We start from the raw sequence: 23,850 nt of genomic DNA, 5'->3' as shown, positions 1-23,850 counted from the left end.
CATAAATTTGTAACGCTATGAAAATAGTCCTATCAGCTATCATCAGTTCATTTAACTGAACAAAATGGCCTTTTCACCCTCAAACTTTGCGTGTGTGATGATGAGTTCGATGAATCCCTCGTTCCATTGTTTACAATATATCTAGCACGGCATTGTCTGCCATTGCTGTCAAGGTACCGATGATCAAACAGAATGGCTAATTATAAATTCATATCCTAAGATAACAGCCGAAAGACCTGACTGACCCGAATACAAATTTGGCTACAAAAATAATTGAAATTGAGAAAAAGTCACCCCCCTGAGTGTGCCAAAAACACAGTCAGGGTATCTCCAATCTCAATATCAACTCAAAAGCGAGAAGAAAATGAACAGAAGGGCTGGAAATAACCAATCGTATTCTTTATCCAAGGGTCCAATTATATTCAACAAACAAACCACATTCGAGTTCATCAGTGCGCTCATGCATCGAGATTAAACCCATCGCATAATTTACGGAACGTGTCACCATGAAAGAACGCATCAAATGTAACGGCCAAATTCTCCCTCTTTTCCAAGGAGACTAGAAATTGTGCATTTACGATAACCACATTTATTCTGAAGTGTTGGGTATAATTTAGGAAACCTTATCAGTGCTTGTGCCAAAATTAAACACGTGTGGCCATAAAGGGGCAAAGTTTCTGAAAATTGACCAAATTTGACCCAACTTGCAGCTGAGGGCTTGTGTCCCATTGTGGTGGTTTTCGGGATACGATGATGATAATAAGGGGTCGTAACCGCTGGAGCCCTGGAATAAGGGTGCACTGGGGGAGGGGTGAAAGAGGAGAGGGGTAATAACTGGAGTAGGGTCTGCGGTTTGGCTCTATTGGATGAACAAAGGAAACCTTTTGTATGAGAAAGTTGGTCGGAAAAGTACAATTACAAGGCTATTTGAAATTTTTCATCGGCTCATTTCATAAGTTTTGTAAATTCATAGCTGAATTATAACAGTAAAGATTATGTCAAGTCCCAATTGCTAGAATCAGTACCAAAATAAGATGGATGAAAAATCAGTGAAAATCTTAGCTAATTTACCAATAATGGTCCATTCACAAAGCAAGTAGGTCACCAAGTCATCGAGTGATTTTTCTTTTCCATCTTAATCCTTCCATTGCTCCGCATCGTTATGACGTTGTTCCATTCACTAATCGATGCCATCAAAGACAAGGAACCGCTTTGTTCTTTGTCATAAATGTCACATTTATAATGTCTTAGGCGAGATCATGGGCAAATTGTGAGGTCTTGGATGAAATCATCTTGTATATCTTCTTTTATGTTTCCCTCAACCATCTTTGTGACTTCGAATGAGCTTGTAGTTGGAACAGTTGATGGTTGTCCGACTTGTGATTGGAAGGTCAGGGGTTTGAGGCTGTGTAAATGATGTGCCAAATGGTTGGAGCAAAGCAACCAATGGCTCCAAAGACCTCGTAGACCGGTGATAAAAGCCTAGTTCTGATATAAGAAAGCATATGACGTAGTCTTTTTGAGCCGTTATGTCACTGGTCATCATATACATATCATGATTAGAGTTGCCAGTCAAGTGAGCTAATTTATGTCAAGCTACAAGAAATACATCGGAGCCAAAGGAACTATTTACTCTCCAAATATCATTCTGATTACAGGAGCTTTCTCCAGTCAAACATCCAATGATAATCTTGATAAATGAAAGTATGACTAAGTCTTATCGAGCTGTTATTGGTCTTTCTCCCATTTGTCTTGTGTTGGTCATAAAGTTGAAGGTCAGGCAGGGTTATCTTCTGAAGCAACATATTACACAGTTGGAGTCAAAGCAGCCAAAGGTGGACCAAATAAATAAAAGTATGATCAAGTATTATTGAGCTATCATCTGGCTTTCTCCCAACGTCTAAGATGTGATGATCATGATGCCGGTCAAGCAAGGTTACCTCCTGCACAAACATTGAGGCATCACATCAAAAGGTACGAGGCCAAAGCAACTATTTGCTCAAAAGATGACCAAATGGTAACCTTGATAAAAGGGGTGAAAAAATCTTAAGCCATTTTCTGTCTTTCTTCCAATGTCTCTGATGACCTGATTATAGAGGTACCGGTCAAGGGAGGTTACCTTGTGTACAAACATAGACCCATAATCCTGATAAATGCAAAGGAGAAATCGACAAAGCTTTATTGAGCTATAAGCGTTCTTTTTCTCAATGATCTAAAGGGCGGCGATAAATTTGTCGTCTGATTATTTCAAAGAAAGGGTAAGGGTCAGGTTGGTGTTTGTTTCTGGGAGGAAATGAGGAGAAATCGTTATATTGAGGTGAGCCTTTTGAAGAAATGATTTCGTACATCTTATCAAGATGAGATTCATTTTTGGTTTGAATGACATATTTTTTTTGTGCTGGAGGTAGATTTTTAAGCCAAGTGACACAGAAATAATTGTTTTCAAAATTTGGAGGATGTTTTCATAGAAATGCCATTTAAGTGAAACATGGACGATACAACCTCGATAATAAATTCATATTCAGATGAAACGGCCAGGGGCCATTGTGCCCACCGTATACATCTTTTAGTAGGCAGGATCATGCTTAGTTTAGAGGTGAATATGGTGAACACAATCAGGCATGAAGACTTTTTTTAGATGTGTAGATGTCAAGTAATAAGACAGGGCAGTATATATAAGTTTATGATCCAACCAATAATTGTCTATGACATCAACAAGATCAATATCGTGTGATTGCTAAGAGTCCCTGCAATAAAAAATTCATCGAAAAAAAGTCATTAATAAGCGAGATATTGCACGTCCTACTTTTTTCAGTTTTGACCCCCTGGTGGCCAAATCAAGAATCAGATCAGGCCAAAATTCGGTGTCAGAGATTATCTGATGTAGGGGGTTACATGTACCAACTTTCAAGTTCATAGCTTCAGCAGTTAAGAAACGTGACACTCTAATGGCCAATTTACGCCATTTGACCTCTGTGACCTAGAAAAGGAGGTCAAATCCAAAAATCGTAGGACATGTGGTGTATCCTTGCTAGAAGTCCCTGCCATAAAAATTTTATCGAAAACAATTCACTCAAATAAGCAAGATATTGCACTTCTTCCTTTTTCCATTATGGCCCCCTGGTGGCCGAATAAAGAATCAGATCAGGCCAAAATTCGGCATCAAAGATTATCTGATGTAGGGGGTTATATGCACAAAGTTTCAAGTTCATAGCTTTACTGGTTAAGAAACGTGCCATAGTTTACACTCTAACGGCCAATTTACGCCATATGACCTCTGTGACCTTGAAAAGTAGGTCAAATTGAAAACCCGTAAGACAGGTGATGTATTCTTCCTAAGAGTACCTACCATAAAAATTTTATCGAAAACAAGTCACTTATAAGCGAGATATCACACTTTTTAGATATCCACTTTTGACCCCCTGGTGGCAAAGTTGAAAATCAGATCAAACTGAAATTCAGCACCAGAGGCTATGTGATATAGGGGGTTATATGTACCAAGTTTCAAGTTCATAGCTTTAGTGGTTAAGAAACGTGCCATAGTTTACACTCTAACGGCCAATTTACGCCATATGACCTCTGTGACCTTGAAAAGTAGGTCAAATTAAAAACCCGTATGATATAAGATGTATATTTGCTAAGACATGTGATGTATTCTTCCTAAGAGTACCTACCATAAAAATTTTATCGAAAACAAGTCACTTATAAGCGAGATATCACACAATTTAGATTTCCACTTTTGGCCCCCTGGTGGCAAAGTTGAGGATCAGATCAAACTGAAATTCAGCACCAGAGGCTTTGTGATATAGGGGGTTATATGTACTAAGTTTCAAGTTCATAGCTTAAGTGGTTAAGAAACGTGCCATAGTTTACAATCTAACGGCCAATTTACGCCATATGACCTCTGTGAACTTGAAAAGTAGGTCAAATTAAAAACCCGTATGATATAAGATGTATATTTGCTATGAGTACCTACAACACAAGTTTCATCGAAAACAAGTCACTAATAAGCGAGATATCACACTTTTTAGATATCGACATTTGGCCCCCTGGTGGCCAAGTTGAGAATCAGATCGGACCGAAATTCAGTGTCAGAGGTCACCTGACCTAGGGGGTGCTGTGTACAAAGTTTCAAGTTCATAGCCCTAGCGGTTAAGAAACGTGCCACTGTTTTTGAAATAGGATACGACGACGGACGACGGACGACAGACGACGGACACTGCGGTATTACATAGACTCCCCTACGGTGAGCCAAAAAAACGCATCAAACGACATTTCCGGGAAAGACTTTCTTCAGATTACCTAAAGATCAGAATCAAAGCTAATAAAACTGTCATGCGCCTTTTTAAGTTGATGATCAATGAGATATTACTTTGATATCGCATCATCAAATGTTTGACTATTTGTAGAGATCCGGGTCATTCGATCTATGCATTGTATCAATGGGGTCCTTTAACACTACGGTTGTAATGCCATTTTGGCTCCAAAATCAATTCATGAAGAAGCATATGAAGTTTGTCTCATGAATATGTAAAAAGGACCAATTTTTCTCAAATAAAAGAAAGAATGGTTTGTCCCAAATGATGTAATTGAGAGGCCTGACAAGGGGGTACCCTCTCAAATTTCAGTTTCTTGTACCTTTAAAAGTCTTTATAAAGAATTTTCATAAAATGACAAATACGGAAATATAAAATGAAAATTTACCTTGGCAGTCAACTGACGATTGTTCACAGGACTTTCCTTATCCAGAATGCAACCTGTCACAAGAGAACTGCCATTAGGGCACAGAACCCCATCCAGCCAGGATAATATCAAAAGTCGCTTAGCATAAACGGATGTCAATTTCCATGTCGTTTGACTGTGTTGGTTACTGTCACCATTGGATGCTACCATCTTAGCCGGTTGTCAGGGGTGGGGCAGGTTGTCAGCAGCAATCAATGTTATTGTGAGGGCAGTTCATTAATTATGAGGAGGATAGGTACTGATTCTTTCGGTAATGAACTTCGGGGGGGGGGGGGGGGGAAAATCACTCACCACCCCAAAACTCAACCTGCCTGATAACTTTATCAAGAAAACTTAATAATTTCATCAACCTCCAATCAATAACTCATTAGGTTTTCATCGACAATGACAAAATCGAATTGCACGATCAAAGGCACATTTCGATGACAAAAGCAACTCGTGCCAAGGCCGAAAGTGGCCGCATGAATAGTAATTTAACCGAGAATTCAGAATTTAATTTTCTAATGACACAATGTGTCCCAGATGATAAAAGCAACAGGATCTCATCAACACAGATAGCATCTTCACCACTCAACACAATTGTAACTAAATATACGGCGGCCATTTTGGTTTGTAACAAAATATGTGGTGGCCATGTTGGATTGTTCTTCCTTTGATTTAGAAGATGTGCAATAATAATGTTTCAGATTTGAAATTGTAAGACGATATGACAAGTCTCTCGGTTAATCAGTGCCTGACACATCTGTGATCCCCCTCCCCCATTTGATCCTACGGTCGGTCCCGGTATACCCACGTGATAATGAGGACAACTCTCCCAAACACTGAATATTCCTGGGTTGCCCTGGTTTCATCCTACAACACAAAATGCCCAAATATTGTCTAAAGAGCCAAATATGAGCCAAATTAAAGTCCCCCTGGTCTCAACTAAACATTTTTTATCAAGAATTTTTCACATCAAGTTTCTTTGGATTAAAACTTAGTAGACATTAAATAACCAAACATACAACATGATTTCGCCTTTCCCAGGCAGCGATGGACGTCAGTCACTTAATTAGGTGTTGTTGGTTAGCGTATCGCGTGGTCATCTTTTGGCCGCTGGCGATGATCTTATTCAACCAATGTAATCTGGCATTAGCGCCGGATACGTAAGCGTGAAACGACGGTGATGTTAACAGGAAGTAATCAGTATGCGCAATTAATTATGATATTGTCTGATGAAAATTTTGCCAGCTATTTGGGGTGGACGGGAAGACACTGCCTGTGGTGAGAGGGGCGGTTGACCAGATTATCCCATTAACACTATTCTCGGCTAGAGTGCCTGTGATGGTCAAAAGTTAAAAGTTTACTACAAAAGAACAACATCTGAAAGGAAAGAGTGGCCTTGAAAAACTAAGGTTCATAAGAAGTCACAAAAGATGCAAGAAAACTGTTCAGCATTAGCAAATCAATATCAAAAGGTCACCGAGTGCGTTTTGGAGAAATGCGGAAAGATGCTGATTGCAGCTTGCGAGTTCATCAAGTGCATCGCCCCTTGCGTGAAGAAGAGAAGGTGTACACTAATGAGGGTCCATTGTCATAAGATGCAAGATCAATAACCTATCAATACTAGTAATTAGACGACAATGATCAGGGGTCCAGGATAAGGATCAGGTGAATGTGATCTCACTTGTACCAGGTAAATAAGACAGTCTCAAGTGCATAAACGTTTGTCAACGCAGACCATCATATTTCCTGGTGGCTCAGTGACTTATTGCGACTGCAGCAGGGACCTGATGAAGTTTCATCTGATGGAGGTTTGGAAAGGTTGAGATCCAGTTCAGGTAACAATAATCTTGGCTGATACAAAGCCTACGAGTCTTCACAATGGAAATGGGAACATCGTGGCTGTGCAATGCGACTCACTCCCTTAGAATAGAAGGCACAACTGCACCTGAAAAGCAACAACAGTGACATGGTTTCACACTGTAGCAAAGCAACTTGTAACCAGGGTGATTTGGTCTTGAACAAACTAGGTAGATAAACCAGCGATTGTATGGGCTCTTATTCCTAGGAAATGGAAACTTACCAGACTGAGGACAAGTATACATTGACTGTTCCTTCGTGAACTTGAAGCATTGTTCATGTTCTCAATATCATGTTTTTGGGAACGTAAAATAAGCCAAACAAGTGTTCATGTTGCGTCACAACACAGAAGGGGAAAGCTCCACAAGGGAACAGTCAATGGAGGCCATATTCAGATAAACAACAACCTAAGTTCATCAAGGAGTATCAGTATAGGTGTACTAAGTTCACCGATGTCCTCTGCTGACCACTGAGAGACAAGCCTCAGTTCACAAACAATCTGGTTTGCAGGAACATTTGTGCAGCACAAAATGCCAGAAACGTGTCCGCCATACGCCACATCACTAATCTCACCCTCAGTGGACCAATTCACCAATGCTGCCATCTATCCAAAACATAATGAACTATCACTCAGTAACAGATTTCCTGTGACCAAGACCATGACGCATCACATCGATTTTACAGACAGATAGTGAAGGAAAAGCAGTATTATTACTCGGACATCCTGGTCATAAAAAAGACACCACAGCCATTGTATTTCATTGTCAATGTCAACTGTTATCAAACAATTTCGAAGCGGAGTCTAAAGCCAGGTGTTATCAAGGCGTTGACAGAGATGACACACAATACTGGGTGGGGCGACCTGGTGTGTATTGTCAGAATGGATGATCTCATCGACGAAGCAAATGCAACTTTCCACACTGCAGCCATTTCATGCACATTTGATATGCATTAGACTTCGGCACTGGCAATGGTCATATTGACATAACATCAGAGTATGTAAGCTTATCCCTAATAAATACCCTCACATGAAATCGCTGAATGCCAGCATGAAAATCCAGTCCAGGTTCCAGTACGTTTTTAACAGGGGATCTTACTGGCTTCACCCAGAGAGCATTGCAGATTCATGTCACCAAAGCGTCACATCCCCGAAACCCTCACCCCACACCATTGCCAATGGAGGAAAACTTACCTTGATTCCTTTTAGTTTTACTGCACAATGTTGACTCCTCTTGTCCCATCGTTACGTTGCTTGGCAATATTATCAAAATATCATCCAATTAAATCCATATATTTCACAAATAATAGGTAGACTCACATGCCGAAATCGTGAGGCCGTCAAAAAGTGTATAAATCAATTTAGTTTCACCGAAAAATGATTAAAATCGAACTTAAAATCATAAAATTGAAACAGTGTCCTTGAAAATTGCTGACGAGTGTCGTCAAGGACTGCTCAGGCTGGTTGCCAATGGTATCAAACTTTCAAGTGGATAAGTGTCCTGGAGTGTTCGCTGCATCCACAGGTGTGTCACCATGCAGGATGAGGAGTGATTCGAAAATAAGTCAAACAAACACAAACAGTTAATGGACATTGATCTGTAATTTTATTTGTCGGAGTGCTATTTTACTTGCGGCACATGTCCATTATTATTCAGGTCTATTTTTAGTCATAACAGGCCGAGGGAGGGGTGTTCCCAGCTCATTGACTCATGATGACTGACCATTATGCTAGCACTACAGGTGCTGCCACATGGGAGAACTTACAGGAACTGCTGGTGGAACGGTGCTGCTATCTGAGAACTAGCTAGCAAACTATGAACAATCTGAATGAAAATCATGGTCCAAGGGTTATCAGTGTCATCATGAGCCCTCTAGATCAAACGGAATAGGAAATAACCACAGTACCCTCACAAGAGCAGGGCTGTCAGGCAGTTTTCTTTCATGTAAAAAGGCCATATTCATCAAAACCTGAACACCAGAGTGAAATACTCGTCATCAAACCCATCTTCTATGGTTATTTTGCCACCCACTACCATGCAATCGCAATACCACAACAATAAAACAAACGGCTTTTACACCAACAAATGTGTCAACACAAATTAGAAGAACTATTAATCAAAAGTCAGCAGCCTAATTGTATCATAAGCTCGTTACTACATCAATTATGCAGTTGTTCTAACCTGTCGGTGCTTAATCAAGTTATCGATGGTTCCTTCCGCCATTATTCACACAACAACTTCCTCTGAGGATGTGGTTGACTCTGGGAAGGAATCAGCGAAAGTGGTAGGGAAACAGCAGGAACGAGTTTACAATCCCCGATCACACCCCAAAAAAAGGTCATCGGTTGACTAACCAAGCACCACTGTTCAATGGATTTATAGTTGAATGCGATCAAACTATGTCATTTCCGATCGGGGATTCTAAAGTTTAGCCAAACAGCAGTGGGTGAGGAAGGACTGTGACAATGGTGGAGTGGAGAGGTGCAGGAGACAATTCATTCGAGTCAAAACCGACACTTCATCATCCCTACATTGACTCCTTAACAGTTTCAGGGCTTTTTGACTCCTCAACTTGCAGAAGAGGAGTGATGACTCTAACTCACATTTAGAGATAGATTCCAGGCAATATCTGCAGGCTGAAATAGACTTGTTTATACTGATTTGGCATGCGTTTAGTGGTCAAAATGTGACTATGAAGTCAAAAATGAAATGGCCAGGGGCCATTGTGCTCACCATCTAGAGGTTGAAGTCACAACGGTATTATCATTTGATGAGAAAGCACGTAAAACCAGTCTCCGTATCTAGATATTTGATGGTTATGAATTCATTCTGGCTAAGAAATATTCTACTTGTATAGTATATAGGACGACGGACACTGCGGTGTTGTATAGACACCCTTACGGTGAGCCAAAAATTATCAAGAATAAGTTATTTGTATGCCATAAGCAGTTAATTCAAGGCAGTCTGGGCCCTTTACCAGATACGCCGGTACCACCAAGGTTCGGGTAAACAAACCATCTCTACAATAGATCCTCACAGTGAAAGACGCCAGACAATGGCTCAAGAGACGTAGGGCCTTTTCATCTGCGAATTGCAACTCTAAGGAATGATGAATACTGCCTTTAATTCACTGCTGATGCTATGTGAAGAGAATGTAAAATACAACTGTAACCAACTCACCAAGTTGTCAGCATAATCAGCCTCTCAGATTGGTATTGAGAATTTTGCTAAATAATCCAAAATGTGAGTGTGAAATAATCCAAATTTGAGGAGGCCCTGAAGACACTCATTTTTACACACACTTCAGCCCAATGCAATGCATGGACTGACCCCCAAAAACTGTTGGGAGCTAATTGCTCAATTAAGTGTCAGAGTCAAGTGACCCAAGCTCCCCACTTCATACACTCATTTTCATAAACACTATAATCAGAGTCTTTCAATTTTATATTGAAGGAGAGTGAAATGCATGGACAAAGCCCCTTAACAGTTGGAGTTAATTGATCAATTAAGTGTCATGTGACCAAAGCTCCCTACTTCATACATGTCACTCAAACAAGCCATAGTTAGTTATCAGAAACCACAGGCACATACCAAATGCTTTTGTGCATAGCATAGATATCAGGATACCCATCAGAAAAGTGCCATAGTTACACTCTAATGGCCAATTTATGCCATTTGTCCTCTGTGACCTTGAAAATTAGGTCAAATCAACAACCCCATATGATATGTGATGTATCCTTGCCTGGAGAACCTACCATAAAAATGTTATCGAAATTGAGTGAGTCATAAGAGAGATATCACACTTTTTAGGTTTCCACTTTTGGCCCCCTGGTGGCCAAGTCAAGAATCAGACAGGACCGAAGCGGAAAAAGGCCTTTCCGGGCCTAAATACGTGCTTTCTAATTCCTCTGTATCAAAACATAGCAATTTTTGCATCATTATCTTGTAATCATCCAATCATAGGCCTTTAATGTCTCGACCTCTGCCCTGCCACCTTTATCAACAACACTAGATAACAATCAGAGATTAGAAATCGTTTATTGGGTCATACAACAAATTATGGGAAGCAATAAATCACATCTAATCAATAACAACCAGACGACCAACCTTGCAATTAGTAAACACTCCATTTATTAGTAGGATGTGGTCAACTGACTGTTTCACAGCATTCCCAAGTTGGATGATGTCAATGTAATTTATTGTAAAGTATATTTCAAAACAACCAACCAAGTCCTTAAAATACCTGTCGTTCCAGGTGTCAATACCAAGATAAAGACTTAATTGATTGCGTGAGAAACAAACTTTACAAGCATACTCAACTTCACAATATATAATCAGATAAGCTTTTCAAGAAATACCTGATGGTGGTAAAGATGATTTTGACGAAAGTTTACGCCGCAATGATCTGATATCCTGTTGAGTTTCTGTTGGAATACAAAAGAGTATTGGAACTCAGAATCTTTTTTAACGCAAAAGAGACAAAAGAGATAAAAATGGGTCCTGCCATCCCATTTAGAAATGAAATGACCCAGGGCCATTGTGCTCACCCGATTGAACTCTGTAGCTTTTATGCTAATTTCTTATTTTGAACTTAAGTTCCTGCGCTTAGCTTTGCTGTATATTATTCTGGTGAAATGGTAGGAAGCACAATGCAGCAAAAAAGTAAAATGGGAAGACCAATGAATTGATCCCGGTAGGCTGTGACATCTGACAAAGCCAGCATCCACTTATGTTCATGTCGGCAGCTCATCAGAGATAATTGGGGACCTGCACTTTGACAGATGGGGCCCATTACCTCATTAAGCCGGGCTGTAAATCAAGAATGAACAGGTTTTTGCACATGCTGGGTGGCACAACATCAATTTGATATGTCTGTCACCTTCTTCTAGGCCTACATTTTTTCACTAGAAGATTTGTTAAATGCCACTACAGTTGGGCACCACTTGCATGCTTTGTGTTTTTTGCCAGGTGACTCTTTTTCGTCATGCATGTTTTTGCTTTTAGGCCTACTGGTCTTAGCCTGACAGCAGTACCAAATGTGTGGAATCTCTGCTTTACAACTCATTCGATGGTCTCTGCCAAGGCAACTACACTAAGTGACTTGCCTAAGGTCACCATTGAAGTGTCAGTGTCAGGTATCAAACCAACAATGTTGGATTATAAGTCTAACACCCTGACTACCATCATGATTGCATGCCCGTGTATGAAACAGTTTCAAGTTTTAACCCTATCGGGCGCCAGTAGCCGTAACCAAAACTTACGTATAACCATTGGTGAGTACTGGACCATAGACTGTAGCATCGGCGAGTAATTCAGCATCTGCTCCTTGATACTCTCCAGGGGCTCATAGCCCCACCGCTGGTCAAATTCCTGTTTCCCGCCATCAAGACGAATGTGGTTGAGGTTCGTTGAGGAGCGATACTGATCTGCCTCCTGAAAAGATAGATCAAATGAGTGCCACGGAGTAGTGTAGAGTGCAATGGAGAAACACAGGGTGCCTCAAAATAAGATTCCTCACTAATATCATCCAGTTTTCTCACCTTTTCTGTCCGATATTGAGTAAATGAGTTGTCATCCTGCCAAATCACACAAAAGTGAGGCTCCCAGATTGCAACAGGCCGCTTGCCGTCATTGAAGAGTGTCGCGCTTAACGTTGGGTCTGCATCTGTAAAAATACGGATATACTTCATGTAGTTGGTGATTGCTTTTCTGTTTTGCGGGGGGGGGGGGGGGGGGGCTAACACATCAGGGGGCACTTATTGTTGACATAGAGCTCTACCCCTACTAATCAACCATACACATCAAGTGGCAAGAAAAATCTCGATCTACCAGCATTGATCATCGAGTGGTTCTGGTGATTACAACCTAACCAGCCATATGAATCTCTTGCTGATTAGACCAATTAACCTTGCCGATCTGATGGTACCAATTAGGCTGATTAGCTCAATACAGACAACTGATACTCTTCAGTATCGCTAATCGTCGCAACGACTACCGGTATTTTCAGCACGTGGGGATAAATCGATCACCATGGTCATCTTCATTCAGAAGTAACAGAAGTAGGATCATTCAGTAGAGGAGTAGTAATGAAGAAGAAGTAAAGTGACTTGTTCAAGGTGACATCCCTCAGGTTGGCAAGCATTGGAATCATCAGCCAAGAAGCATGTAAGCAATGTCACATACAGTTCATGCGCTCAACGCTTGAGTTCAACCAGTTCATCCAAGTCCATGGACAAAATGCCTAAACATGTTCTAGTGTCATTTACGAAAGAAAAACAACCAATCAAGGACCTAAACAGCCCCAGTGATTGAAACCCTTTCACAACCAAGGAGAGGCCATAGGGGGTCAACTTGGCAGAAAATTTGTATAAATGTTTGCAAACATACAAAGAAACAGTTAGATTTGAACAACTACGGGTGTTTTCTGTCCTCCTGCTGAATTATATTAGCAGGGGTCAAGCCTTTTTTAAGCTTAGAACTGGAATAATTCAGGGGTAAAATCCAATGGCACCAAGGGTTAAAAATATGATGACAATAATACTTTGCATGCTTTGGGCAATCTCAAATCAATTCAGAGGCACTTTCAAAACCGAAGTACAATTTGTAGTATCAACAATTATTGGTGTTGGCTCAGACTAATATATCAGCTCCAGGGGACAGGTGTTTAGATGAAAAATACAGGAATATCATTCTAGAAATATACATTACCTGAACATACATTTATATTGTACATTCAGACACTTAGATTCGAATGAGTATTGCTGGATTCCGAGCTTCTGACTCACTGACTCCCACACTTTATGCAGACAGACGAGGACCCCAAAGATGACCAGTTCAATGCACCATGAGCTGAAGTGTCTTTACACATCGCTTGGGTCTTACATGTACTAGCCCTCTACATTTTGTACACAATCCCACTTGCTGGTCAATATTACAGGGCGACATAATGTATTACATGTACGTTAGCCCAATCTGAAAACCAATAAGCTATGAACAACTTCCGCTAGCCTAGCACTAGTGCTACGGTCCACACAGTTTCTTACATGCAGTGTTTGGTATTGATTCCATGGCTGAAGCATGACCCAAAGAGGCAACAACGGCAGCCTGTCTGGCGTTAATGGGTTTGTTGCCAAATAAAATAGATTTAGAGGGTGTTATGTTCTGCCATACGAGACTCGCACGTCCCCTTCAGCTGTACATCAGGTGGTGGGGCGGCTCTCTGTCGGCGAGACGAGACCCCTAACTTTGACAGCAGAGGAGCAATCACCAACCGGCAGGACGAGAGAAGGGCACTTGAATCGTGCGATCTTCTTGGGACAACAAACTTTGAGAACCAAATATTCACACTTAAACATTATTGTATAGTAGGTCTACTAGGAGGACAGTACAAGACACACATTGATACTTGCAATAATCCACCATAAAGCGCATCGAGGCAAATAACCACTTCAACTTCTAAACATATTTTTCCTTCGCACAGTAATAGTATATCATCTCTTATTGATTTTCTCTCGCTGTAGTTGTTGTTTCCATTTTACGATGTACGCGCCATCGTTGACGCTGCCAGGCGGAAAATCCACAAGATCATGTTGCCCAAAGTAGCGTAATGAAATATCATTTCGATGTAAATTGAGATGAGCGATACAATTATTCATTACATCATGGAAAGCATTGAGATGTATTACAAGATTTTTAAAGAATTGTGTAAAACTTGTTCTGTGACTGATGAGCAAAATGTAGCGTGACTCCAGGCAATGTTGCTGAATTTGAGAGACCAATGATGATTGACTATGCTAGATTGCTTCGCAATAGTAAAAGTTCCATTGGGATTGGCAAAAAGTTGTGTCATTGTAGGAATGAACTAATGCAACGTTAATTTTCTAATGTTTTCAATTCATTTTGGAGAAACAGCTTTTGGGGAGCAACAAAGCTGATGGGATGTCTTGAGGTAGCCATTAGACAAGTTAGCGTTGTCCCCAATTTAGTCGACTGTGTCAATGTTTGCATAGCAAGTTACACCCACACCTCGGAGGTCGACTTGAATTTTTATCTCAAACAAGTCTGTAATCAGAGTCAATCGCAGGTTCCGTATTCTGAAACAGCAAGCAGAAATCATCTGTTAGTGTTACGTCCAATCATCAACATGGGATGTCCACCTTCCGCTTTTTATCTCGAACAAGACCGCAATCTTCGGCCTGCTCTGCCTCCCACCATGAATAATGACACACATCTAATGCTGCACAAAGATTTATGGTGTTTTTATTCATTTATGTAGCAGACATCTGTGATTTTCACATGAAGTATTACGGCGTAATGTGAACTGTTGATCCCAGCACAGCAATGCGTAATCGAGCAGGGCTAAGGGAAATGAATTGAACTGTCAGAGGCAGAAAGGTTTCAGAGATATCAACCGAGGTTCCATGGCAGGTATTACCAACTTGCATTGATATGAAAGGCACGGGTGTTGGCCCTCAATATCGGTTTACCAGCTTTGCTGATGAAAAGCATTCAACAAATCTCCATGTCAATAGACTTCTCCAGTTCCTACCTATGTCTTAACTTGACAAGAGATGTCGCCACCAGTATTCAACGTTGAAAATGTCGGCAGCAAAGTGACTCAGGCAAGATGAATCCGACTCCATATGATATGTGATGATCCTCATGTTTTTGTGTCAAAGTGTAAAGTTTCACACATAATTGGATATTCTCTGTAGCTGCTAAGGTTTCATAACACATTTGTCGTATTTCAATATAAGACTCTAATGTAAAGATAGATCTACTAGATGGTTCAGATTACTCGAGTTGTTTTATACGGCACATATCGTTGAACTACAAAAACTGAACTTCTAACTTCAATCACTTTCACCTCAAATAATGACTTTGATTAGTGAGAATGACAAGCAATAGAAGCAGCATGTTGATAACCCTGGAATGGAAAGTTGCAATATCAATTGATTAAAAAAGCCAACCGCCTCACATTTTACTTTTAGTATTCCTTAACTCTCACCATCCCCACCAGTGAAAAGAAAACGCAGCATTGACCCCAACCCTGGCTCTAATTATTCTCAGGAAGACTATAACTCTAATCAGGTTTAAACTTTTTTGGCGTTGTTCATGTTTTGAAACATCCGACTTCCTATACAAATTCACTGGACAAGCGAGGACAATGACACTGTCTGCGCACCACAATGTTGCCAGAGGTCGAATGTCCAAGGACACGAGGATCACAATACGACAACAACCAAATGGCAGAGATAGCCATCAAACGAAGCCAACCAACTCGATAGTTTACAAATGAAGAACAAAGTTAAATATAGCGCTATCGCTATATCAAGTGGCGAAAAACTTATCGGCAGCCATCTGCCTGCCCAAAAGAGGATGTGCGCACAATGGGAACGGAACATGGGGATCATTTTTAGAATGTTCGTCCTGACAATATATCGGGGGTCAGGGAGGTTTTGTGGATGTGTTCGCGTATAGTGTGAGTGCTGTGCAAACAGATGTGCAATGTTCAAGTGCAATGTGAGCGGTAATGCGGAGACTATGATGAGAAAATGGAAGATGTGAATTGAATCACACGTCATGTCATTGTGGCTGTGTTCATTTTACACATTTTAGTGTGCCAGCTCTGTTATAAAGGTACAGCGATAGACCCATAAATAAAGGATGATACCACCGCTATCTGATAATAAAAGAAACAATCAGCATCAAAGCCAAGACACACGAAACAGTTACTTTTGGTTGCGGCCCTCCGTAACCTAGCGAGCTGATGCTTTCGCTACCAATAATGGATGTGAACCCCACAGCTAACGTAGCCAATTTGCTTTACTCTCCTCGGGTGTGCGGAGAAATTGTCTTGGAAATCACTTCCCAGCTCCAGGCAAATGCTACAATTGATGATACTGAGTTACCATGGATATCACCGGAAAATTATGGCTTTATCTCTTTCTGGTAATGCCAAAATACAACCAAGATTAGGAAAATTGAAAATACAATGTTATAACATGAACAGCATAGGCTTACACTGTTACCAGAGGGCCTAGAATAATCACTTCCTTTTTCATTACTGGACAAAGCGCAATATCCATTTTCGGAATCAAACACAATATCCGTTTCACGATACCCGCAGGCTAATTAGATATGACCACAAAAGTATTTGACAATTACCAGTTTGAATAATACTATAATACTAAGGCGACAAGTTTGAAATTCCAGTCCGCAAGCAAAGCATGCAGTGGAATTACACAGGAGGTGCCAGAAAATGTTTTAAGTTGCAAGTTATCAACTCGGTGCATGTACAGTGGAACCTTTTTCATGGTTTATTCAAGTTGACATTACACCCTGATGAAGCAACATCACATTTTGCGAGAGCATTCCTTTTTTCGAGATAGGGATTTCCTGGAACTGTCATCACTTTTGAGTTGAATGAATGAATGAATTCTACACTTATAGGGCGCCTTTCCGTGGTAGCACCACGCTCAAAGCGCCACCTCCCCGAAGAATTGATTAAAAAAGTTGGTACCCTCCTCCTGAACGATCATGCATGTGCCTTATCAAAATAGTGTTTTTTAGTTTTTTTTAAAATGAAAAAAAATTTAAGTGAGTGATTGTTGTTTTGCCTGAGAATGTAGTGTGCACTGTATTCTTACAGCCCAAGCCCAAATGTACTTTCTCACTTGTTTTCCACCTCATACACAGGGCGACTATGGAGTCAAAATCAATCTAATCCTTTCCTCATCAATCATGATATTGAACCACTTGATTGATTTTCACTTTCAAGAGTAAAATATGAAAGCTGTTTGTGTTACACTCAATGGTAAAGCAGCCAACAGTCTGATTGGTAGAACAAATTCAATAAAGAGTCCCGCAAACAACCTATGATCAAACTATCGCAAAAAATTCTCATTTACATTTGCTATGGTGATGATTGCCCATCTGAACAACAAGAATCGATCAATGCTACAACCTACAACAAATCCCAAATCCAGTCCGCATTCATTTTACCCACAGATGTGCAGCCTTAGAAATACCAAAAAATCAGTGCAATTTTCAGAAAGATGGGTTCAAAAATGGAAACTAGGAGAATCTGACACATGTCAAATATTATGAGATTCTGGGGTCAGCAAACTCGATCATTATGAGTCATTGACCACAAATATGTAGCATGGATGTGAAGGTCATTGGTAGGTACATGCAAGGACCATCTTGAGTCATTTTGTCCACAGGTGACTCAGCATGAACACTTGTTTGGCAATTAGCGAGCTGTGTCCGGCAAATACACCTATCCACACACCTGTAACAAAAACAGCGCTCACAACAGATTGTACACTATCTGGTGCATTGGTTACACAATGTAACAGCCGCATGTGTGAGAAAAAGGCTGGTGCAGTTACTTGCACAAGTACAATGCAGCGCCAGCGATGACCAGAAATGCAGTAGTTTACACTCAACAATCAATGCATTGATGGATACAACAACATTTGTGAAATATGGCAAAGAAGGTCTTGCTTGGCACTAGAGCGGTAATAGCCAGTATCATCATCTTCAACTCGATGAGAACGTTAAAACTTTCAAATGCATGCTTCACCAGTAGTGTCCCACCCTCCATCTGGCACAAGAATCCAATATTAACAAAGAAATTAATTTGTAGAGTACTTGATGAACTAAACATTTGATGTCACAATGTACTTTGAGTATAAGCACAACAAAAGCATGTGCATACCACTGCAGTTTACAACAAACTGTACCAGATGCAGTTAGCACATACAGGCCAGAGAATCAGAAAATGATGAAGTCTCTAAAATGATAATAACATTCACTACAATGCATGCATGCAATGAGCATACCATTATTTTGTAACGAGTCAAGTCATGAAATGAAGTGCAAACACATTTAGTTCTCAGCAGGACGTTTAAAATTCCATGCTCTAAGTTGCAACAAAAGAAATATAAAGAATTTTTCCCCACAATGTGAACATACATATATGTACTTGAGGCTGTGAAAGAGACAATGAAAGGGTCAGGGGTCAAACCAGAATGCACGAATACGTAAAAGGGTTCCCCCTGAAATGCCTTGAGACACTGGAAGCAGACAGCATGGTGAATTTTTAGTATGTCTTGACTATGATCAAATTAGGACACCCAAAGCTGGGACACATATTCAGTGATGACGAATCCCAGTCCATTCTACAGCTTGGACCGCATTCCATGCAAGCACCCAACAATTCAACACATGGTCATGACAAGTCTTTCAATACATGCAATCTGCAGAGAATTGAGCATTTTCCTGTTCTTTCAATATCATGAACACAGTCTTCTGTCCTTGCCCATGATGACTCATCTGGTTACACCAGCTTAGGCAACAAAGAGTCACCACCTCAAGATTACCTTAAGGTGGGTGGCACAGATCGGTAACTTGGTATATGATGAAGATCACACAAGCAATTGAGTCCTAAATTCTACACCTCTTGACAAACTGGTTTAATTCTAGCCTTCATAGTGTGAAACTGGGAGGCAATTATATGTATAAATGACTGTCCTGAATAGCTGAAGTTATGATGGTGAAGTGACAAGCGACATCTAATTCGATTTAAACCAAGACATCCTTCAGCATCCTGCAGCCACAATTCTAAAATGCAATTCTGTTACCTGTAGTCAGTACAGTATGTGATTAAATGCATTTGTTTGTTTATTGTTCAAATAGTGACTAGTGTAACACAATGATTTAATTGACCCATGATTGATTGATTGATTCTAATTACAGTAATTGTGATCTGGCCAACATTGCAATTTGCTTGACTGATTTAGTTAGTACTAGCAGATTGGTGACTTTGATTCACTTCGATTGCTGAGCTCGACTCAGTCATAGAACAACAACAAACATCACTAACATGCACTTTCGATTTCAAAATGTAATTCCACATAATGTACTGTCATGATGGGCTTTATGACTTTGGGTACTGCATAACCTCTGCTGTGTTCTTGGGCAAGACACCCAACTGCTGTGATCTCCATATCTTAATGCAGAAATTACCAAAGGCTTTGAGAGTGTACATTACCACTACTGGTATAGTCGACACTTCAGGTATACCGCCTCACTCGCACTGCTGGGCTACAGACTCCAGTCCTGAGCTGCACAGCATTATATCAACTCAGAAATAATGCCGTCTCAACAACGTGTAGTCACACTGCAAGGGTCCATGCCATGCAAAGGGAGGAGCAGGCAAATGACCTTGCAGCCAAATGAAGTTTACTTTCCAGTCTAGCCGACAGAGATTAAAAACAGATATTTACAAAGAATAATAAAGTAGGTAGTAATCGGCAATTGCAAAATATCCTCTTAAAATCTGGCTTTAGTATAAATGCATCATTTATTCAAAGCAATGATGGAGAAAACATGAACAATGCGATAAGGAGTATACGAAGTAGACACCTGGTCAACACATAAAGAACTGCAATGCAAATGTACACTGTACATTTTCACATAAAGCACATTAGCGGTTGAGAAACTGGTCTTACCCCAGACATTTATCCAGCCTTCTATGCGACATTTAGGCTCTTCCACATCAAACCCAGGGCCTTGCCACGTAGCCATGATCTACTAAATCCATAAAATGCAAAGAAAATTTGTAAATATCCCTTAGATCGGACACAAGCAGTGTTTTACGTGAGAGAGTGTGCCCCAGAACCAACCGCGAGCGCCATGTTGTAACTTATGATAACAATGGATTTGATTGGCTGCGACCACACATGGGGCCAATCTTGACACTAGAGGCGCTGATTTCGTTCCTCGCAACGCCTCTACTACAAGGGTACATACAACTAATAGATTTTAAGCCATTTTCCTTTAGAAAAGACATCAACTGCCATAACTTTTTCCCAATATCTCACTCGAACCTAATATTTGCAGAGCAGAAAGACCTTACCCAGGGCATAAATTCGTAATAATTTTTGACAGGTCATGATCATGATAATTATAGAGTTTGGGGGGTCAAAAGTTTTTGGGGTCGTTTTTGGGGTCGTTTTCTATGCGATCTAAGCTGATTGATCAATTAGTGATGCGGAGCCAGTACTATACCATGGTGAATTGGGACGATGAAATATTTTACCATGGTGGGCATGGTAAATTTTACATTCACCATGATGAGAATGGTTAACTCTGATTTCACCATGGTGAATGCTGAATTCACCATGGTGAGCATGGTAAACGCCAATTTTACCATGGTGAATCTGAGATCTTTTTCGTAGGGGAGATTCCAGCCGCAGATTTGGGTGTTGAACCATCCTCAAGAGTGCTCGAACGCCTGGCATACACCATCAGTGTGTACTTCAGTTTCAAAGTTTGGGTTCAGGGGTTTTCTTTAAAGGGACAATATAGGCAGCAGCTAGGCAGGCAAGATAAAGTTATACGAAGTTGTCAATAGGGGTCTCTCACATCTCACAGCACGTCGAAATGATTCACGCTTGTAGGAGGAATATATTTAGTGGTGAATCTGACATGATCCAGGGACCTTACTGTGTATATTAGTCAAATGAAAATTGGGTTGTCTAAGGTCCGGTGATCGATATACTGGAGTCCGTGAGCGCTGCCATTCTAGTGGCATGGTAATGATATGATCGAGAGGGCGGTTTGGGGTTCTGACGATGCTGCTCGCATGCATTGGTCGTATCTCTGAAACCTTTGAAGAACTGCAAATCTCGTGGCATATCGGATGCGCATCCGATGACGGTAAATCTCGTGGCATCCAATGATGGTGATATATTATCATTATCATTATTATTATTATTTTAGTTTTATACTATTATGTAAGCACTAGTGAGCTTACACTGCTGTTTGACAGTCCTGGCTGCTCCACCGTGCTGACAATATAATGAGAGAGATGAGAGAGTCACAGCCAGGCCAACTCAGTCTTGGCTGCTCTGCCAAGTTGTCAACATGGTGAGAGAGATGAGGCAGTCACAGCCAGGCCGAATCAGTCCTGGCTGCACCACCGTGTTGACAATATGATGAGAGAGATGAGACAGTCACAGCCAGGCCAAATCAGTCCTGGCTGCTCCACCGTGTTGACAACATGATGAGAGAGATGAGACAGTCACAGACAGGCCAAATCAGTCCTGGCTGCTCTGCCAAGTTGTCAACATGGTGAGAGAGATGAGGCAGTCACAGCCAGGCCGAATCAGTCCTGGCTGCACCACCGTGTTGACAATATGATGAGAGAGATGAGACAGTCATAGCCAGGCCAAATCAGTCCTGGCTGCTCCACCGTGTTGACAACATGAATGAGAGAGATGAGACAGTCACAGGCAGGCCAAATCAGTCTTGGCTGCTCTGCCAAGTTGTCAACATGGTGAGAGAGACGAGGCAGTTACAGCCAGGCCGAATCAGTCCTGGCTGCACCACCGTGTTGACAATATGGTGAGAGAGATGAGACGGTCACAGCCAGTTCAAATCAGTATTTGCTGCTCCACCGTGTTGGCAACATAATGAGAGAGATGAGACAGTCACAACCAGGCCACATCAGTTTTGTTGGCTGCTCTGCCAATTTGTCAAAATGGTGAGAGAGATGAGACAGTCACAGCCAGGCCAAATCACACTTGGCTGCTCCACCGTGTTGACAACATGATGAGAGTGATGAGACAGTCACAGCCAGGCCAAATCAGTCCTGGCTGCTCCACCGTGCTGACAACATGATGAGAGAGATGAGGCAGTCACAGCCAGGCCAAATCAGGAATATCACATCAAATGAATCATTTAATTTATCAAGACAATGTTACTTTTCAAATCTAGATATATGAGGAATTTCTTTGATATATATACTATGACATCTTCTCTGATATACTTCTAACACCTTCGGCGCCGAACCACGTAGATCAACGTGGCCCCAATCCCCCCTCTTTGAGCTGGTTATCGGAGTCTTATTGACTTCATGAAAGAACTACGCCATCGCCATCTTGAGGGCAAGGTTGAAACTGAAAATACCGTGAAAATACTGTTTGGTCTTTTCAGTTACTACCTTGCCCTGAAGATGGCGATGGCGTAGTTAAGAACTTTAGATCACTTCATCAAAGAACTACGCCATCGCCATCTTCAGGGCAAGGGATTAACTGAAAGGACCGTGAAAATTCCGTTTGGTCGTTTCAGTTCCTCCTTTGCCCTGAAGATGGCGATGGCGTAGTTAAGAACTTTAAATGTTTGTATGTGGCCAGTTGCCACCCGGCAGGTGCTGCCATCTGGCCGAAGGGAAAAGCTGCATCCAACTTTCACAGCCTACGGCCAGATGGCAGCACCTGCCGGTGGCAACATATGTTACGTTACCTACACTAGCATAGTACTATTCAGTTTGGTGTATTCTGCATCCAAGTTTCCCAGCCTACGGCCAGGTGGCAGCACCTGCCGGTAACGAAGTCTCACTTTTTACTCAAAACCACATTTCTATGCCTATTGGGCGAATGTCTTCATTTCATGAGTGTTGGACTCGATGAAATACGTAACTTCGTGATTAAAACCTAAACTTTGAAAACAGGAAGCACGGAAATGACTGTTTGAATGTTTGTATGTGGCTTGTTGCCACCCGGCAGGTGCTGCCATCTGGCCGAAGATTGGGAAAGCTACATCCAACTTTCACAGCCTACGGCCAGATGGCAGCACCTGCCGGCGGCAACACGTTACCTACAATAGCATAGTACTATTCAGTTTGTGTATTCTGCATCCAAGTTTCCAAGCTTACGGCCAGGTAGCAGCACCTGCCGGTAACGAAGTCTCACTTTTAACTCAAAACCACATTTCTATGCCTATTGGGCGAATTTCTTCATTTCATGAGTGTTGGACTCGATGAAATACGTAACTTTCGTGATTAAAACCTAAACTTTGAAAACAGGAAGCACGGAAATGACTGTATGAATGTTTGTATGTGGCGAGTTGCCACCCGGCAGGTGCTGCCATCTGGCCGAAGATTGGAAAGCTTCATTCAACTTTCACAGCGTACGGCCAGATGGCAGCACCTGCCGGGCGGCACACTCCACATGTTATTATGTTATCTTTTGGTACTCTTGTACCTTTTATTAAGGTCTGAGTAATAAAATTCATTCATTCAAATTCAAAATTCATTAGATCACTTCATCAAAGAACTACGCCATCGCCATCTTCAGGGCAAGGGATTAACTGAAAGGACCGTGAAAATTCCGTTTGATCGTTTCAGTTCCTCCCTTGCCCTGAAGATGGCGATGGCGTAGTTAAGAACTTTAAATGACTTTATGAAAGAACTGCG

General features: G+C 41.2%; 2 protein-coding genes across 4 annotated transcripts in view; both read right to left on the bottom strand.

Moving 5' to 3' along the window:
* The window catches only part of LOC135501089 (ras GTPase-activating protein nGAP-like), a 76,152-nt gene extending 65,169 nt beyond the window's left edge, over nt 1-10,983 (bottom strand). The window contains exon 1 of one of the 3 annotated variants that reach the window (XM_064792884.1): nt 10,943-10,983. Coding sequence is in view for 1 of the 3 variants with exons in the window: in XM_064792881.1 (XP_064648951.1) it covers nt 7,778-7,826 (49 nt within the window). In the remaining 2 variants the exon portion in view is untranslated. Of the gene's footprint in view, nt 1-4,704; nt 4,736-7,777; nt 7,842-10,942 lie in introns of those variants that run through there. The other 2 variants (XM_064792881.1, XM_064792883.1) reach the window with 2 other exon arrangements.
* Nucleotides 10,984-11,205: 222 nt separating this feature from the next.
* Nucleotides 11,206-20,280, bottom strand: LOC135501040 (uncharacterized). Its single transcript, XM_064792760.1, has 4 exons — nt 20,102-20,280; nt 12,125-12,249; nt 11,846-12,017; nt 11,206-11,393 (listed from the first exon to the last, which is right to left on the bottom strand). Exons 1-4 carry the CDS (start codon nt 20,175-20,177, stop codon nt 11,206-11,208), a joined length of 561 nt encoding a protein of 186 aa, XP_064648830.1. The 5' UTR covers nt 20,178-20,280.
* Between the last annotated feature and the right edge of the window lie 3,570 nt (nt 20,281-23,850).

Source organism: Lineus longissimus, chromosome 17, assembly GCF_910592395.1.
Source record: "Lineus longissimus chromosome 17, tnLinLong1.2, whole genome shotgun sequence".
NCBI lineage: Eukaryota > Metazoa > Nemertea > Pilidiophora > Heteronemertea > Lineidae > Lineus > Lineus longissimus.
Note: the sequence above shows the minus strand (reverse complement) of the source record. Positions and strands in the feature narration are given on the sequence as shown.

Bases quoted from the DNA above. Each gene is read 5' to 3' on its own strand.
- LOC135501040 (XM_064792760.1), bottom strand. From the start codon at position 20,177: ATGGCTACGTGGCAAGGCCCTGGGTTTGATGTGGAAGAGCCTAAATGT. The intron at 12,250-20,101 runs GTAAGACCAGTT...GTATTTTTACAG, and splicing joins AGGCTGGATAAATGTCTGGG to ATGCAGACCCAACGTTAAGC. The intron at 11,394-11,845 runs GTAAGTTTTGGT...CTTGATTTACAG, and splicing joins GTACTCACCAATGGTTATAC to CCCGGCTTAATGAGGTAATG.